The following is an 18623-nucleotide window of genomic DNA, read 5'->3' on the forward strand; positions in this document are numbered from 1 at the left end:
AAACAATTATTAAAATGAATGGAGAAGTGTAAACAAAATCCCAATTAGTAAACTTAATAATTGTTATCCCTTGCTGCTTGGAATCTTCGGCTTTATTATATTTCTTGGCCTTTAGCCATGGTTATAAAAGGAGTCTGTTTATTTAGGCACAAAATAAAAAGTGACCTATTAGCCTGGTGCCAACACTGAAATGAGGTTGGCTCTAATGAGAAATTTAACCTACCTAGTTCCACATTTTCATCCTCTTTTTATACCTTCATGGACATAGCTGGAGAAGGGAGTACTCACATTTTATAAAGAGAAGAATTGTTGCATAGAAAAATTGCTGACCTAGTGGTCAGCAATCCTGAGATTCCTTCTGAGTTCAGCCATTTACTTACTGGGCAAGTTATTTCACCTCTGAGTATTTAATTCTTCATTTATCAAATGGAGCTTTAATATGTATTTCGTTGACTTCTTTATCAATAGATGTATTTGAAAATGCTTTGCAATATTTAGAATGCTGTATATTTGTAAGGTATTAATATGACATGAAATTTAGAAAAAATTGTTGGTGATAACTGATTACATGAGAGTCTAGTGATAGTTGCAAAGTTTTATTTGAATTTGCTTATTAGTTCATTTAACAAAATTGTTTAAGAGCTCTTCTTAAGGATTCGCATGTACAGCTCTTCTTAAATAAGTCTTAAAATAATTGGTTTAATGTAGCAATAGTATATTTTCATAAGTAAGGTGTAACTGGACTTATAAGTACCTCAGTGGAACAAATCAAAATCTCAATCATAGTGATGTCAAGTATAAAAGTAGGAGACTATTTTCTGTGCATTTCAGATGAAAATAAGTATTCGAGATTCTTCTATCCAGATAATTGCCTTGGTTCTTTACAGCCCTTTGCTTACGTTTAATTTTTCCCTTTTTAAAGTTTATATAATTGAGTTTAAATGCCATCTGTTTTTAATAGTTATTCTTGTGAATATAAAGAAAAGTAAAGAATGTTAGTGATCTGGAACATTCAGTCTTGAGAAATCTAATTTATAATCTGGATATACCAAGTAAAATTAATTTCGTTTTTATTTTAATAAAAAAATAGAGTACAGTTTTCAGACAAAACTAAGTTTTAAATCGTATTGGTTACAAACAATAAAACTTGATATATTTTTTAAATAAGTTCTTTAGCAACAGGTTCAGTTAGAGGTGGCATGAGAAATTGAACTTATCTTGTTTCTTTCTTTGCTTCAAACGAATTTTTAAAGTAACTTTTGGTCTGGCCTTGCAGATTTCATAGTCACAGGAATACAATTCAAAAACCCGAGCAGTTCTGAGTGAATTCGCTGTAAGACGCGTTCAGTTGGTTTGCGTTAAGGCGGAAGGGTTAGCAGCGTTTCCAATAACTTTCCCTTTGTTTTCCCAGCTTCAGTCCAGCTGCCGTGGCAAAGATCCATTTCACATAATAAAGTGCCCTATTACATCAAGTAAGTTGATCTTAACTCTCCTTTATGATACCAAGACAATAAAGTTACGTTGATAACTTAAGAGGCTTTTTCCCTTGTAACTTTTAAAAATGAAATTCAGTCCTATTATCAGAAGGAAATTGTATATCAGTATATTTATATAGATAATGTATATGTAATATTTGAAGGAAATTAGTTTAAAAATCAGAGCAATATTTGTAGTTTATTAAGTTAGGGTCTATAGGTGTGCTAGCTGATTTTTTTTAAAGCAGATATTAAAATATTTGGGGAAAGTGACAAAATTTCCCTGTACTATTGACATAATGATGTTTCTTAAAATGTACTGATTGTAAACCATTTTTATTTCTACCAGAAAATCTCTTTCAAAAGTGCTTGTACTCTTCTCATTTTAATCTACCAAAAACAAAATGTTTTTATTGTGAAGAAGTTCAATGTTTTCAAGTTTTTCTTTTGCTTATGGAAATTATCCGCAGTATTAGTTTAGGCTTATCATTCTTCATTTTTGTTGTCAACCTGACAGCTTCTCTTTTTTTGTGTACTGAGTTTCTTCTAATTGCATAACATTTTATAAATTTTGTATAATTTACACAGGGACCGAGTAGGATTTTATTCTTGGTTTAGTCTATGTGTTGTCACAGGATAGAATGATAAAATACAACTGCTACAATCCCTTAAGGTGTAAATTAGCAAAGCTATTGATTTACAGTGTGATGAAGTGATGAAGAGTCATAGTTGACTCTATTTCATGAATAAAGTGAATGGCGTCATGATTGTGAGAAAAATGCCAACTTATTGTCAGGAGACAGCTCTGTCTCAGATTAGTCATGTGACCTCAAGCAAGTTGGTTAAAGATCTCTGGGCCAAGTTTCCTTTATATTTCTTCTAAAACAGTGTGTGGTATCTCCAGAACCCATGCCAACAGTAACAATCTGCTCTTCCTGAAAAACTTGTGTGTGAGGTCAGTGTTTATGGAAGACTGTTTCTGAATGAAGGTTTTATTGTAGTCTGAGATGTAGCGTCAGGGTAAAAAAAAAAAAAAAAAGGCAAGTAATTTTGCCATTGCATATAACAAATATATTCAGCAATATCGTTACACTGTCTTAGGAAAATTTAATACTTTATCATTGTACAGCCTATAGGCTACTGAGTTGTGATAAACTCAAGGATAAAGTAGCAAATCAACTGATTGGTGTCAAATTTGTGCAAGCATGAATGGAAAGAAATCAGAGTCTGGGCAAATTGATATATTTATTGAGAGAAGACATGATAATCTGATCCAAATTTACATTTTTTCTTTTATTTTACACTTTTATTCCTAATGATAGGGATTTTTAATTTACTGGATGAATATTGACTTGACGTGAATATTATGGGCTTAGGCACAAATCTGAGGTATTGCAGGAAGCCGAGTCATGGCTACACAAAGATGGCCCGCTGCCTGGATTTGACTGTTAGCTTACATGAAGATGAGGAAGCCAGGGAATGCGGTCAGCCTCGAGAAGCTGGAAAAGGCAAGGAAACGGGACTGTCTCTCAGAGACGAACGCAGCCCCGCCAACCTTGATTTTAGCCAAAGGGGTTATTTATTTTAAAGCAATTTGTTACAGCAGCAATAGGAAACTAATACATGCCCTAATCTGTCCAAGCAAATTAATTAAAATTAATTAATTTATTGGATTGACCTAGAATCCTGCATCATCTGATTTTTTTTTAATGTAAATTGGATCCAGTAAGGCAGGTTTTCAGTTTTACTAGATAAAGAATATTAAATCTCTTGCTAGATTACATGATGTAATCATTATCTATTTGATTTAGCACTTTAAAAATTCCTCCTTTATTTTAGCACTACTATTAAAAAGGTTATATGTGACTGAGAATTACATTGTCTAAGTCAGAATTTCACTAATTCAAAATATTTATGCTTTTGGTAGGATCTGGAAAGATAGTATTCTTAGTCTTTGAGTTTTTAATGGGGCACGTTAGTAGAGTTAAAACTAGTTTCTCTGCTCTCTCATTGGCTGGAGCATTATAACTAGCATTTCAAAAAATAATACACACACACACACACACACACAGATGTATATATTAGAATGATGACCAGTAGTTTTAATGATGACCTGTGGTATTGCAGCATCCTAAAATATCTTCAACATTATTAGTGAAAAATTGAATTTTTAAAAATATATATAGTTTTAGTGTTAAATGTCTTTTACAGTTTTCAGATATTTAGAAATCTGCCCATGTGTACAGAATGATTTCTCTTATTTTTAGAAAACTTGTTTAACCAGATTCTTTCATTACTCGCTCTGTTGTGTAACTTATCAGTTTATTTCCTCATAAAGACGGAACATCAGTCTTGAGAGGGAAGGTTATATAAGCCAGTATTTCCAGATGAAGAATTGTTATGAAAACAAAATTAAATTCCCAAATAAATTAATAAGCAAGTAAATGATGAATGAAAAGGCTTTTCATATACACTTCCCTTTGCATGCGGCACAAGTTAGAAGAAAAATGTTAAAAACAAATTTAGCATAAATTTCATGCAGCGAGAGTTTCCTGGAGCATATTAGAATATACTAATTCGATCAACAAGAAAACAATATTCAGGTCGAAATATTAGATAATTTCAATATTTAAGTATGCCATTTTTTATACTCTAATGTCAGAATATAGCAAGAAAAACTTCAGACAAAAGTGGAATGGAAAAATTATTTTAATTCACATCTTCATTTTATAGATTAGTTAAAACATACTTTAACAGCTCCCAAATGCATTTTTCTCTCTTTAGGTAATTATTAATATTCTGAAGTGTACTACAGTGGTTCCATGACAAATTTGTTTCTAGAAAATGATAGAATGTGGATCTGATCTGTAAGACTGTGTATAGTAAATGCCTCTATGTTAGTATCTTAAGTTGAAACTAATATCTTTGGGTAATATTTGCTGCATCTAAAGTAGACTTTCCAAAACCGATCTAGTTATTTTTCTTTTCTAGTATAGTCCAATGACAGCTCATTATTCTATCATTTTTTAAAAATTTGAAATGCCTCTCGCTGCTTTCACAAAATACAAGAATCTCATGTAAAAGCTAGATCTTTCTTTGTGAATTTTAGTCACATGTTTGTGTTTTGCAGAGTTGTTAATTTCCTCAACTAAAAGTTAACATCCAGGCAGTTTCAGATGTAAAGGGAATGATGAATAAAAGCTTTGCGTTGAACTTTCCTAATATGTCACATTAATCATGTAAAACTCATTGCTTTTCATTTTGTTCCAGAAATTATTATTATTAATACTAATAATAATAATAATAGGCACAGTGGGTGATAATAATGATCATCGTAATAAATTATTTTCGAGTATTTGTCAGCTACCATGCTAATCTCATGCATGGATTATCTCTTTTAATTCCCACAGTAGCCCAGCGAAGTATAGGCACTTCATTACCCCCACTTACAGGCAAGAGAAGTACTCAGTACACATATAACTTCCTTGAGATCACGCAACCGGTAAATAGGAGAGCTAGTGATGAAATCCGCAGTCTGACTCTAGTACCTGACTTCCTGACCACTATTGTAGTACTGCCTCTTGTTCCCATTATTAATGAGGTAAAGAATAGAATTTTTAGTTACATGGCAAATTTGGGTAGGCTACAGGATTATATCAAGAAAGGAGCAGTCAGGTGGAAAAAATGTAAGTAAACATCCTTTTTCTGTACTATAGACTGGTTATCATTTATTATGTACCTACTGTGTGCCAGCATTGAGTACAGAGCTCAAGTACAAGACTCATGCTTTCTCCAGCACTCCACACAGGCTTTTTTCTTTATAGGCTAACTTCTGTAGGCTAATATATGTTTAAGAAGCTTTTACACCATGGTCTAGTAATGGACAAAGATGCTCTTCTAGAGGCAGGAAAGTGTCATTCTCCACAGACCTGCCAGTCACATTTTGATAGTTCTGAGTCGTGGAAATAAACTGTGGCCCTGCAATTCCTTTTCCTCATTCATATGGTCAAGAGATTTTTATCATTCTGTCATGGAAGCTGACTCACAGGTCCCATGGGGCTTTTAGCATAGAAGATTCTGAACACATGTTCAGCCTGTTGGAAAGCCATACTGTTCCATAGAATTTAGTAGAGTTTGGTTAAGAACTAGGTGTTCCTTTCTTCCTCTGCAATGTATGTCTTCTCTAAACCCCAGTACGTGATTTTTCAGTAAGCCTTATTAGTCTTGGCATGAACGATTATTCAGCTCTTATGACAGGCTTCATGCTCACATCTTAACAGTTCTATAGCTCTGTTTTTCCCACTAGAATCTGAAGTGCAAACTTTAGTTCTTTATAGAATCCTAAATGCAATTTCGCACGTAGTTTTAACGTGAACATTTTAGTAATCTCTGATTATATAGACAATACGTATCACATTCTCTGAAACTGACATTCTTCAGTATTACAAATCCATTAACCGGAATGAACTAATCTGTATCTACAGATACCACTACCATGCAGTCTCTGCCTTACTCTAAGTCCCCCTTATGAGAAGGATTTTCCTCAGTTTATTACATCTCCTTTAGAGTTTTCTTTTCTATTCGTGTGTGCATTATGGATAACCCTGAAGTACTGTTTTAGACCTCCTTCTTGCCCCACAAAAGCACCCTCTACTGCCCTAATTCATCAATTGCTGAAAAAAAACCTAGGTTTATAGTTGCAAATGAAATCTTGGAGAACAGGTAGCTATCATAAACCGCAGCCATGCTGTTCATTTGCATAAACTGCAGATACTTGTCTGGGTATATATAATATGTACAGTCAAAAGGAGAGAATTAATGATTATTTCTTTAGAAGAATCATGGCCCTGCTTAGATGATGTAAGGATAGAATTATTTCCCTAAAGAAGAGCAGGGAGGAGTGGCAGCAGTGGGGATATCCAAATAACAGAAAAGCCAAAGCTAACAAAGGTATAGATACAGCGAAAACAAAAAAGATGTGAACGTAAAGCATTTTATCTCTAAAGGTTACAGATAACTCATCCTAAACAAAATAAATCCATAACAGAGGTGTAATTAACAGCACAAGATAAATACTGTTCTCCCCTAAAAGCTTCCTGCGACAGTCTCTCTCTCCCTCCTTAATCAAGATGAGAGATGGCATCCTTTTGGTCCCCGAGTTTTAACTGGAACTTTTGGGACCTACTTTGAGTCTCTTTCCTGAAGGAGAGCTTGTGTTTTGGGTTTTAATGATAAAGAAATGAAGTAGAAGCATAACAGCATGTACTTGAGAGTCTATTTTTCCAAGAAATGATCTGTGACTCTGTCTTTATTGAAAATAAATATTTAAAACTCAACCGGGCTCACTCTGCTGATGGGGAGGTAAGAAGGAAATTGCTTTATGTAAGAATGTAAGCACCTTGGAACCACTAAACCTCCAGGGCTTGGAGGAAGCTTCAGATAAATGAGCACACCTTGGCTAACTGAAAAACTAAGCGGCAGATAGCCTACCCTGCAACAGCCAGAAATTGGCAGATTGTAACTAGACAACTTCTGGCGTGTGTACCACTGCCCTGGTTTATCGAGATAATTTAGGTAGCGTTGACATTGTCTTAGAAAGGTACCAACTGGTTCAGAACTTAAGAAGATATCACCTTTCCTGTCATTCATCTTGACATTTCTGGTGCCAGAGTTATTATTCCCATAAAGTTGAATTTAAGTGTGGAATCTTCTCGAATACTCAGCTCCATTGCATTATAATAACATGATCAACCTTACTGTGTGGTTTGATTTTTAGGGTCACAATGCAGTTAATAAAGGTCTACTCATAGGATCATTGTGGGGTTATTAAGGGAGGAAAAAATTTGTAAAGATTATACTTTTAAAACTGTCATCAAAATAACAAAAGTACAGAAGTAATAGTGACTGAGTTGTGAAATAAATAGAATATCTTTCTGTACTGATTATAAAGTGAAGTGATACAGTAAAATATTCAAAATAATTATGTAGAAAAAATAGAATTAATTTCTACTTTAAAATACATATGAAAGAGATAAAGTAGTAAAATCTATAAAAACTAAATGATATACATTAGCTTTAAAAAAGACAACCTGAAAGGATATAATGATGCATTAAACTCTGGTGGGAACAGAATCCCGGAGTATGCACCCGCAAGAAAGGGCAGACGAGGGCCCCAAGGCCAGTGGAACCACAGACAACCTGCAGCACCTTGACTGATGGTCTATCTGCTGAGCTGGAGGCCTTGGAGAGCTGTAGTGTGGGTGGGGTGGGGAGTTCTCTCTTTGAGTTCTGAGTCCAAGTGGAGATATTACCAAATTAGTGGCCCCCCTGGATTTATTGAGTGTGTACATGTTTATTCTTTCAGATCATCTTCTAGTGCCCTCGAAACAGGTATCACCTATTCCTCCACTCACACCGAGGCACATGAATTTTGGTCATTGATTCTACTACTTTATTTGAAAGCAAATGTAAACAAACTTTGTCTTATCGTTTTATAACAAATGTTCTATCAGTCATGCCTGGAATATTGACATTTGTATTTTGGAGTCAGTTGTAGCCTCTGTTTCTGGTAGCCCTTTACCTGCTGCGTCTCCACTGCTGAGTGTAAAATTATTTTAAGTTCATTTTATAGTCAAATCCAACAAATTTGGAGTTATCCATTGGTTAGAGTATAGTCCTTCTGCTTTGTGTCTTCACTATTATGGCATGCTGATGGCATTTTTAAAGAAAGATTCTATGCTTTTTCTACTATGAATTAGGATCATATATCTTTTTTTAAATTTATTTTTATTTTTTATTACTGTTTTTTGGGCGAGAGAACCCTTGGTTGACCTCATAGATTGTCAGCTTACAATCCCTTATTTTGTATTTTTTATGCCTACAGCACCTGGTCTTCCTAGGTGGTCTCCCATCCAAGTACTAACCAGGCCCAAACCTTCTTACCTTCTGAGATTAGATGGGATTGGAGGATCATATATCTTATTCAGATTTTTTTTCTTGAAATGTTGACATTCAAGCTTTAAGTTTTCCCTTAGATTTATTCGTGTTTTCAGAAGTATAAAGTTGGATTTTCTGCCTTAAAAAGCCTAGAGGATGGTAGAGTGTTTGTGAAGGTTCAAGAAGTCAAATATAACCTGAGAAATATGTAAGTTTACTCCCCACACAGATTCCTGATCTGCTATCCCCATCCTCTCCCCAGAGGCCCCTAATACAGACAAACAGACAGGCAGACAGATGCACAAACACACAAGGACACACAGAGTAAGAATCAACATTACCTATAGTGATACTATGGTGATGGTGATGGTGATGGTAATGGTACTAATGGTGATGGTGATGGTACTGATGGTGGTATTCTGGTCTTTGGTGAAACAGAGATTGAGGGGATTATAAATTCCAAGATGAGAATATCACCTCTTTGATCTTTAAGAAGATATTACTTTGATGAACTGCATCATATCAGATCTCCAAAAGTTGTTTTCACACTTTATACTTGTCATCTGAATGCAAATTTGATTATTTGCAAGCTCCTGCTTACTGCTATATATAACTTTTATAAGCATGTATAAATACCATATTAGCAGAGCCTGCATTTTGTCAACTTCATTTTATGGAGGTTATATTATTTGCATAGCACCTCTCAACTTCTACTACACTATAGAATTTATTTATGAAGTCTATTATTCCTTTCTTATTTCTCCCCACCCTGAGGAGAGGTCTAGGCAGATGAAGTCAGAGAGGCAGCCATTGCATTTAGCAACATGGGGTTCATTAATAATTTTGGTAGGACTAGTTTGGGCGGAAAAGTGAAGTTGGAAACCAAATAGGAGTGGGCTGAGTAGTGCTGGGGACAGAAGGAGGTACACTACTGCTTCGAGAATTTTGTCTATGAAGAAGAGGAAAAGGGTGATTGCTAGTAGGAAATGGAGATTCCAAGTAGGGGTGAGTGTGTGTGTGTGTGTGTGTGTGCGCGCGCACTTGCGTGCGTGCGTGTGTTTCAGGATGGTAGAATCTTGAATATTTACACTGAGAAAAATGTCTTATTGAGAGAAGGGTCGATAGTGCAGCAGAGGAGTTTTTTAGAAATCTTTGGAAAGACTTGGCCTTTGATGGGAGGGGAGATAATTCCTCAGTTAAAGGAGTCGAGCACACAATCTGCAGACGGACAAAAGGTTATTGACTTGGTGGGGGGAAGATGAAGGGATTCTAATCTGGTAGTTTTTGTTTTTCAGTAAAGTGAGATCAAGTTAAATGATACTAAGGCAGGGAGAGAAACTTTCTTAGGTTTGCAGAAAGGGAAGGTGCCAGTAAATTATTGTCTTGGGATCTGGGAAGGCAGGTTTATTTAGCACTCTACAGTTGCCAGCAGTTGGACCTTTGAGATTTGAAGTCAGATATTTAGAGTAAAACCAGTCCGTCTGTTGAGTGATTTTCTCCAGCTGTATTCATGTACAGCTGATCAGGTCCAGAGAAGGCAAGTAATTGAACTGATCTATGATTGGGTTTCGCCAGGAGTGAGAGAGAAGCAAGGGAGATGAGGTTGTTTGTGATGATTATAATGATGGACCATGGACTCAAATTTAGACAGATTCATCAGAAATATTTTAAAACCTCAGTCATGCAAGTATACTTCCATATTAAGAACTCAAGCTTACAATTAGAGTGTCTGGGTTCAAATCCAATTCCTACTACTTACTAATTATGTGACTTTGAGCAAGTTATCTAAGCACTGGCCTCTCCCCTGGTTTCCTTCATCAAAAAAAATGGGGATAATATTGGTACTTAACTTATAGAATTATGAGTTATGCAGATGAAATTTACCCATTGAAAGAGTTTCTAAGAGTACCTGGTAAAAACTGAGCACTGAAATAATAGGCTATTACTGTAATTAATATTATACATCCTGCTCTAGTGGGTTATCTTTCACTATGCACAGCAAAGAAAAAATATTTCTCTTTCTGCAATTGTCTTAGCCCAGAACAATGTACGTACTTCTTTTATCCACATGTGCATTTTAAATTAACTTACTCACCTCTAATCTTTTCTTTTATATGCCTTTATAATTGCAATTGGAATGGAATGATAAATGGCAAAACTCACAAAATTTAGTTTCAAGAATAATTTGGATAGATAAGTAACAAGCGTATTGGGCTAATTGTCAGTTTTGGGGCAAACAAGGTGCCTTTTCATCATCTTTTAGGGTTTCATGGGGGGAAGACAAAAAACAAGACCACTCTAATGAGGACAAATGAGTTTTAAAGTATCTTCCCCGGAGCAGTCTTTTGCCTACTTATCAATTTGTCAAAATTACATGTACTTCGCTGATTCACTGTATCATATATTGGACATTTTTTATAGCACATTTCTGTGTTCTAGTCTTTGTTTATAATCTTGTGCTTTGCTTTGTGTAAATTATCAGAATATATTATGAATCATAATAGGTAGACGGCTATACTATGTATGAGTCTTATTGGTTAATTTTCATTAAAATCTATTTAATATAGGGACCACACATTATCCCAGCTGAGACCCTTATGAGTCAAGGGCCACTTTTCAGTTTATCATTTCCATAGAAGGGGGTAGTTTTTAATAGCCTTTGATAACAAAGCATACTAAATGGCAATTTGGAGTCAGTCGTACATTTAATATGGCTAGAACATTTTGAATTCTATTCCTGTGTTTTTGGTGGAATTGTTTTCTAAAGAAAGCCACTCCTTGGTCTTGGCTGTCCCCGTCCAGACTCCGTGCACTCTGGACCATCTGTGTCGTGAACATCCAGTGTTCCTAGCAACTTTGTTAAGGTGTTGTGAAAGATTGAAAATGTGATTATGTAGTGTATATGATAATAAATTGCGAATTAGTGGGACTTTGATGTAACGACATGTCAATATTTGAAAATATTGATACTCGATATTTTATTAAGGAAAATTAGCCTCCAAATTTTAAGCTAGAAAGTCACTGGAATAACTTTAGAAAAAAATGACAACTACATGACTTTTTAGGTTTTTGGTATGTCCATTAAGAATTGAGTGCAAATGGAAATGTCTGTGTAATCCTCAAAAACCAATAGAATCTCAATTATGAAAGAAAGAAAGAGTAAAAGGACACTTTTAATTAATTATACAGGACATCAGGTACAAACTGGGACTGTCCTAGGTGTTGTAAGATAATTTTAAAAAGTAGTTAATGGAGACATAATGCACAGCTTTGTGAGTATAGTCAGCAATTCTGTATTATATACTTCAAAGTTGCTAAGAGACGAGATCTTAAATATTCTTACCACAAAAATGAAACTAATTATATGAAGTGTTGGAGGTGTTAGCTAATGCTACAGTGGTAATCATGTTGTGGTATATAAATGTATCAAATTGACACATTGTACACCTTAAGCTTACACAATGTTACGCCAATTATATCTAGAAAAATAAAATTTTTTTAATTTAATAAAATAAAACATAGATAAAACTTTGACTCATTCAAATGTAAAAAGAACATGTGTCGAAGATTTCATGTCACCCTCTAATTAGTAAGAGAATGGATAAGTTAAAACAGATTCTAAGAATACTAAGCACTGCATCATTATAATCAAATGAGGCTGCCGACATGAGTTTATCCAAGCCGGCAAAATGATCAGTATGCACTGAACAATCATCAGGTGCATTCCAGTGGACACAGTTTGCATTTCTATGGACAAAATATATATATAATTTGCATTACTCTCATTTTCTTCAGTGTGCAGAATTTAAAATAGCTCAAAGACCATTTAAACTTCACAGGATACCCACTAATTTTTTGTTCGTATCAAAAGCCTTCACAGTGTTCCCTGTACAAGGAAAACTGGCATGGCTGGGCACCCTAGCAATATACTACAGGTTCTCACTGTTGTCCGCTTCATATGATTTTGGAATTAACTGTTAATTTCTGCTTTGCTTAGATTTTTTAATTCTTTATTCTTCAACAGATTCCTATGTCTGTTCCCTCTTACAAGGATTTTTATAACAAAATTACAATTTTACTTTACAGTTTATCAAGCTGTTCAATATTAAGGCTCACTCCTCTTTCATATTTGAGATTGGCCAGAACCTAAACTGTTATTGTTTTTGTTTTTTGTTTTTTGTTTTTTTTGTTTTTTAAATGCTATTTTTCTTCTGTTTGGGTTGCCTACTGTGGAAGGACTGACAGCATTTTGGCTGGACAAGCTGAGCAATCTGCAGCTGTTCAAATACTTTGAGCCTTTGGGTAGATTTTGAATTTTGCTTTAAAACTCTCCCAAGGGAGGGAGGGAGGGAGGGAAGAAAGGGAAGAAAGGGAGGGAGGGAGGTGAGGAGGATGAAGAATGGAGGAAGAGGAAGGAAGGAAGTGAGAACGTAATGAATGAGAATGAAAGAAAGAGAGAGAGCTCTCTCCCTCTCTCATCGTCTCTCTCCCTCTCGCTCTCGCCATCCTCTCTCTCTATCCTCCCCCTCCCTCCCTCACCTCCCTCCCCCTCCCTCCCCCCTCCCCTCCCTCCCTCCCTCCCTCCCTCCTCGCTCCATCTCTTTTCTCTCTCCTTCTTTCGTTCTCTCTTTCCTTCCTTATTCTTTCTTTCTTCTTCTCCAAGAGAAGTGAAGAAATAAAGAAAAAGAAAGCATGAAGGAAGAAATAAAGAAGAATTAACAAAAAATCCAACAGCCAACTGTATCTACTACCTTTTTTTTTTTTTTTTTAACTTCCGTTTGGTAAGCTTCAGTGATAGTTTGTAACCAGAGGCTGTGTTTATTTTGGGGGCTGGCAGTTCTGCCTAATGAATCAACTGGTATTGAATTCACAAAAGGGGGAATGCCAGTTTCCCTCCCTTCATCTGTTTGCCAAATGTGTGTGTTCCCTCAGCTCCTACTAGTGGTTTCACTGAAAAGAGCTGTTAGCAAGAGGTGCTCTCACTGAATTCTAAGGCCACTTCCGACTGCATAAATGCTATTTTCCCCTCATGGTTCCATATGGATTGTTTGCCAAAGCACCACACTTGTGACTCTAAAGAAAGCGTACTTATATTTCTTGTGTAAATATAAAATTTGGCTTTGCATTACTCATAGCTTTCATTTCATTCTCAAGCCTTGGTTTGGTTCTTCATGCTGGGATGTCTGTCTCTGGAAAATAGTGTTGCCATAGGGATTGAAGTTACTCAAAAGAAGAGACGAGATTGAGTGAATACTGGTAGGCTGACTGGGAGCCAATGATGAAATTATTTGAATTACACTCTATTTCCAGCGAATTCTTTTTAAATTCTTATTGATAGTAGTGAGAAAGTTGTTTTATTAGAAAAATTTGAAGTACGTTTTCTATTTATTTATTTTTTTTAACTTTCAGTCACGCACTAGATTTTTAGGCCAGTGCTTCTCAGACTTGAATGGGTTGGTGAATTACCAGGGATTCTGTGAAGATGACAATTGTGACTCAGTAGGAGCCCAAGAGTCTGAATTTTTATCAAGCTCTGGGCCACGCTATCACTAGTAACAATTTTAGGTCAAATGGCTTCAGTACTTTTTCTGTGGACTTTGAAGCGATTTAGATAGTAAAAGAGTAGAATGGTTTTCTTGGTATCCATAGCAAAATACAAACTGGAAATATTTGCCTCTGCCTTGGTGTCGAGAACCATTAAGGGAGCCAGAGAACCTTCCAAATCTTCCTGAGACAGATCTTCATATTGTGGGTAGGTTATTTTGTTGGAGATTTTGGAATTCCAGAATATTTCACATATCCAGTTTCAAAACTAAGCTTTAAATATTTTCAAAGGAAATCATGAGTTATTTAGAGGTTCTGTTACCTGGGTATATATAACAGTGATTATGCCCTTTTCCCAGTGACATGCCCCCCTTCTTGACATAGTCCATGAGTTTAAAAATTAATTTCTCTGAAATTTGATCGTATGAATATTTTAATATCACTTTCATGTACTGTGCCATTGCACTTAGCTTACTAAACGGTTTTATAAGAACTGAGTGTCATCCAAGAAGTCCTTTGTGTACTATAAAATGTTATTACTCTACTCTGACCTAGTTAAGGGACAGTAAACTATTTTTAAATGTAAGACCATTGACTCATTGAAGTTAAGACCTGTTCACCTCACACACACAATGAAGGAACCTAATTTAAGCACTACATTGATCTGTTTTATCTTCATCTTATTCCTCAAAGACTTCTAATTCTTTGAGTTAAGTCTTGGAATTTATAGAGAATAGAAAATATAAACCTTTTAAAGTGAAGATTAAGGATCATGAGAAAAAAAAAATGTTCAGTATCTATATAACTGAGGGAGGGATGTAAAGTCAAAATGGCAAGAGAGAAACATAACCTGCGGGGAGTGAAGAATCCAGATGCATATGACGATGGCGTCAAGGAAGAAAGCAACTTGTTACTCTGTTCTGTTAGATTAAATTTCTGTGAGCCTGTAAATTAAACTGACAAAAAACATTAGCAGGAGAAAAGAAAGAGTTAATTTATGTGTGTAACACACATACATTTGGAGCGCTCAGTGATGGGTAACTCGAAGTGGGGCTAGAATTTGAGGCTTATATGCCTAACTTAGTAGGGGGAGGGAATTGGGGAGAAAAGGCTCCTATGAGAAAAACCAATAGCTTTTTGTAGGAAAGACTTTTGGCGGGGGGGGGGGGGTACAGATATGAGATACAAAAGTTTGTAATCATGTTTGTTTATGCAGGTACCAGTGGTTTTTCTGTCTTCTTCATGGCCATGAAACTTCCCACTTGGAGAAGAGATTAATGACAGCCTCATTTCCCAGATATTACTGCTTTTTGTCAGATAAAGGAAACTCTGAGGAGGTTTCTTTCTGCATCTGTTAAATCTCAGATATTTTTAGCTTAAAATAATCTCTATCCCAACTCTAGAGTTCTGAATTGTCTCCCCACGTGAAAAGGGAAAATTTACACTGAGGAAGGAGAGTCTCAGTAGATTGTGAAGTGGAGATGTTATTCAGAATTACGCTGTTTGTTTCTCTATTTTTTTGGAAACTTGATTAGGACTTCTAAAGTTTAGTGACTTTTCACAGTGCTTCTGCCTCAGAGGATATATACTGAATGAGAATCTACATCTGCCTGACATAAGTAGAATTATTCTGGAGGCTGCATTTTATCTGCCTTCATCAAGCCGAGGATTCAGAGTCAATGGCAGACAGTCCACTTTATCTCATGGTTTTAGTTTTTAGTTGTGATTCTTTAAAATTTTTTTTAATCTACATTTTCATAATATAATTGCTCAAATAAAAATTTGTTATCATTGTTTCAAAGATTAAGTAATAATTGGGCACCAGGTTTCTGAGTGATCTATCATGGGATAATTTTGCATGTATGTTTTGAAATTTGAATACAAATTCTATTTGCATATTTTCTGTGTGACATTATTTTATATGTTCTTTTACTTAAATTTAGTATTTTTTTTTTTCAGTCATCAAACACAGACAACCTGTTGGGATCATCCTAAAATGACCGAACTCTTTCAATCCCTTGGTGAGTGTTATTTTATTTAGTAGTGATGAATTAACATAAACAACTTAAAGTTGTATATTCTTAAATGAAACCTAACCATCAGCTTTTCATACATGGCATATTATGTTTAAAGGATCATCTCAGTGACATATAAAAGTAGTTGAATTTCTAAGGGCAATGAAGTAAAAATAGGTTCTACCTTCTTTCTTAAAAGAATGTAAGGTTTGAAACAGCATGAGCCAAAACAGCATGATTTTAAAAGGAGGAATGTAATTGAAGGTTTTACCTCCATCATTGAGTCATCTTAAACTTCAGCTTTTTGTGAAAACAAAAACATAAACAATTACAACACAGCAACCTCTAATCCATTGCTTTAAATTTGCTTTTAGCTCACTTTAGCTCACTTTTATTTAGTAAATCTTATTTAATTAGCCAGCTTAATTTCATTTTGTCTAAGTAGTGATGAACAACTAAATTCATTTTAATATTAAAATGCAAGAAAACATTCTCATCTCAGAGGTGAGAATTGCAATCTTAAGATTTCTAGTAAAATATGACTTTGAACAGGTAATTTTAAAAGAGTCATTTTGAAAGAATTTTCTCTTTGGGTAGCAAAGGTGCTGCTGCAGAGGGAGAGCGGCACCCTAAATAACAAGTGGGGAGCACCCCTTCTTATCTCTTTAATATCAGGCTTCTGTGTGAGCTTTCATTTGGTGGGTGAGGACAGCTTCAGAGACTGAAGAGAGAGAAAAGCCATTGACTCGTTGATTTGCAAAAGAAGAGGGCAAATTTTGATGATTTCTACGTTTTCTTCTTGAAGGAGAATTTTCACTCAAAAGGCTAACCTTATAATCAGCTCTTTGTTCTGCTTCTGTAGATAGGCTTGCCGCATGGGTCTTGGTGCGGAGTGACCTCGAAATTAACTGAAGACTCATCCTCCGTTTTGCTTGTTCTGTCTAAACAACAAATGTACCTACCTGTAACCCATAGCAACTCCCGCGCTTTGTTAACCATATGAGGATAAATTAACCAATCGGCCCATGCCAACTAAGCTCTATAAAAGTGAAGTTTCACCTGAGCTCAAAGCCCAGATCTTCAGAGTGCTAGCTCCCCTGGAACCACCACCTATATAATAAACCTGAGTTCTCCAGCTCTCTGAGTGCTGCTTGGTTTCTAATTGGTCTGATTTTTGCAACATTTCTACAACATTTCAGCTCTACTAATCTCTAATACTGATACTATCTTTAGGAGACAGAGAAAGAAATTGCAATATCTGTTGTTTCCAAAGATTTGAGTATTGACTGTAAGTGAGATGTGTGTATTAAGCCATTGGAAGTTAACAGGTTGGGTGTGGCTCTTTCTTCATTTTCCCCCTTTTCCTTTCTCAGAATTTTTCTACATAACACTGCTTAGGAATGTATCGTACCATGGTGCTAAGGAACATTTAATTATTTTCTTAAATAAAAGCTTGGGTTTTAGAAGACCTTTTAATGTGAACAGATGTAATACTTTTCCATCATCGGAAGTAAACAAATACATTCTTGCCATTCGGTATAGGTTAAATAATAAGCATACTTTTGAATGTATTCTCTTTTCCATTTCAGCCGACCTGAATAACGTCCGTTTCTCTGCCTACCGTACAGCCATCAAAATCCGAAGACTGCAGAAAGCACTGTGTTGTGAGTTATTCCACCAAAGTTAATCACTCAGTTCTTTGGATTGCCTTTTTTGTTTTTTAAGACAAAGATAAATGAAGAGGGCGATGTGTTTATAGAGTTACTCTGACTTTTAACTTACCTCACTTAAGGAGCTGGCTGTGTTTCTATAAATGCTGTATTATTTGCCCCATCAGCATGCATGGAGTAGTAAAACAAATGAACATATGCCACTCTCAGCTGGAGAACAAAATTAACCAAAATACAGCAGTAACATTAAAATCTTTTCCAAAATTATACTGCCACCCAATTTAAAAGGATTAAAGCAGGGAATCACAGTATGTAGTGGATCATTGCCTCGATAGTATTTTGTTAACTCTTTGGAAGTATATGGTTCGAAACAGTTTCATTCAATACAATTATATAATAAAGAAACATGAAAAAAAAAGTACATTTCTGATCCACATTTGGACTGACACCTTAGAAAATTAGATGAAAGGCTCTTCTCATTTAAATATGTCTTGAAGCATTGGGTATTATTAGCATAAACTTTTCCTGCAGAATGTGTATCCAGAGTGATGTCCTGTGATAGACATTTCGCTGAAGGGTTATCCCCCCACCAAATAACCAAAATTTAAGTAGAAATGTGAATACTTTTAATAGAGTATAGATTTAAGCTCTCCGGATTCAGTTTGTTGTTGTAGTATTAATGATTAAGTCTGTTCAAAGAACATTTAGTTCTTATCCAATAGTTAATATGGAAGTTATCATTTGTCTATACTTTTAAGGCAGAGTAATTTGAATAATTCCAAGTATTCTCATTTTCTGCCTTTTGTTAACAGTTGTTATATGCCTGGGCAGTTCAGTGAAGCTTTGAAAATTACCCTTAGAAAAAGGATATGTTAAGGTTAAGAATCTCCTTAAAAGTTAGTAGAAATTAGAAATACATTTTAAGCTGGTTACTTGACAAGAGTTGAGGAAGGAGAGTATAGAATCATTCAAAGACAGCAATG

General features: G+C 35.3%; 1 protein-coding gene across 8 annotated transcripts in view; it reads left to right on the plus strand.

Moving 5' to 3' along the window:
• Positions 1–18623, plus strand: part of UTRN (utrophin) — a 446823-nt gene that overhangs the window by 363678 nt on the left and 64522 nt on the right. For all 8 annotated transcript variants that reach the window (XM_036222314.1, XM_036222327.1, XM_036222319.1 and 5 more), the window contains 3 exons: positions 1412–1472; positions 15915–15976; positions 17560–17634. In XM_036222314.1, coding sequence (XP_036078207.1) covers positions 1412–1472; positions 15915–15976; positions 17560–17634 — 198 coding nt within the window. The remainder of the gene's footprint in view (positions 1–1411; positions 1473–15914; positions 15977–17559; positions 17635–18623) is intronic.

The sequence above is a fragment of the Rousettus aegyptiacus genome, unplaced genomic scaffold, assembly GCF_014176215.1.
Source record: "Rousettus aegyptiacus isolate mRouAeg1 unplaced genomic scaffold, mRouAeg1.p scaffold_m13_p_1, whole genome shotgun sequence".
Taxonomy (NCBI): domain Eukaryota; kingdom Metazoa; phylum Chordata; class Mammalia; order Chiroptera; family Pteropodidae; genus Rousettus; species Rousettus aegyptiacus.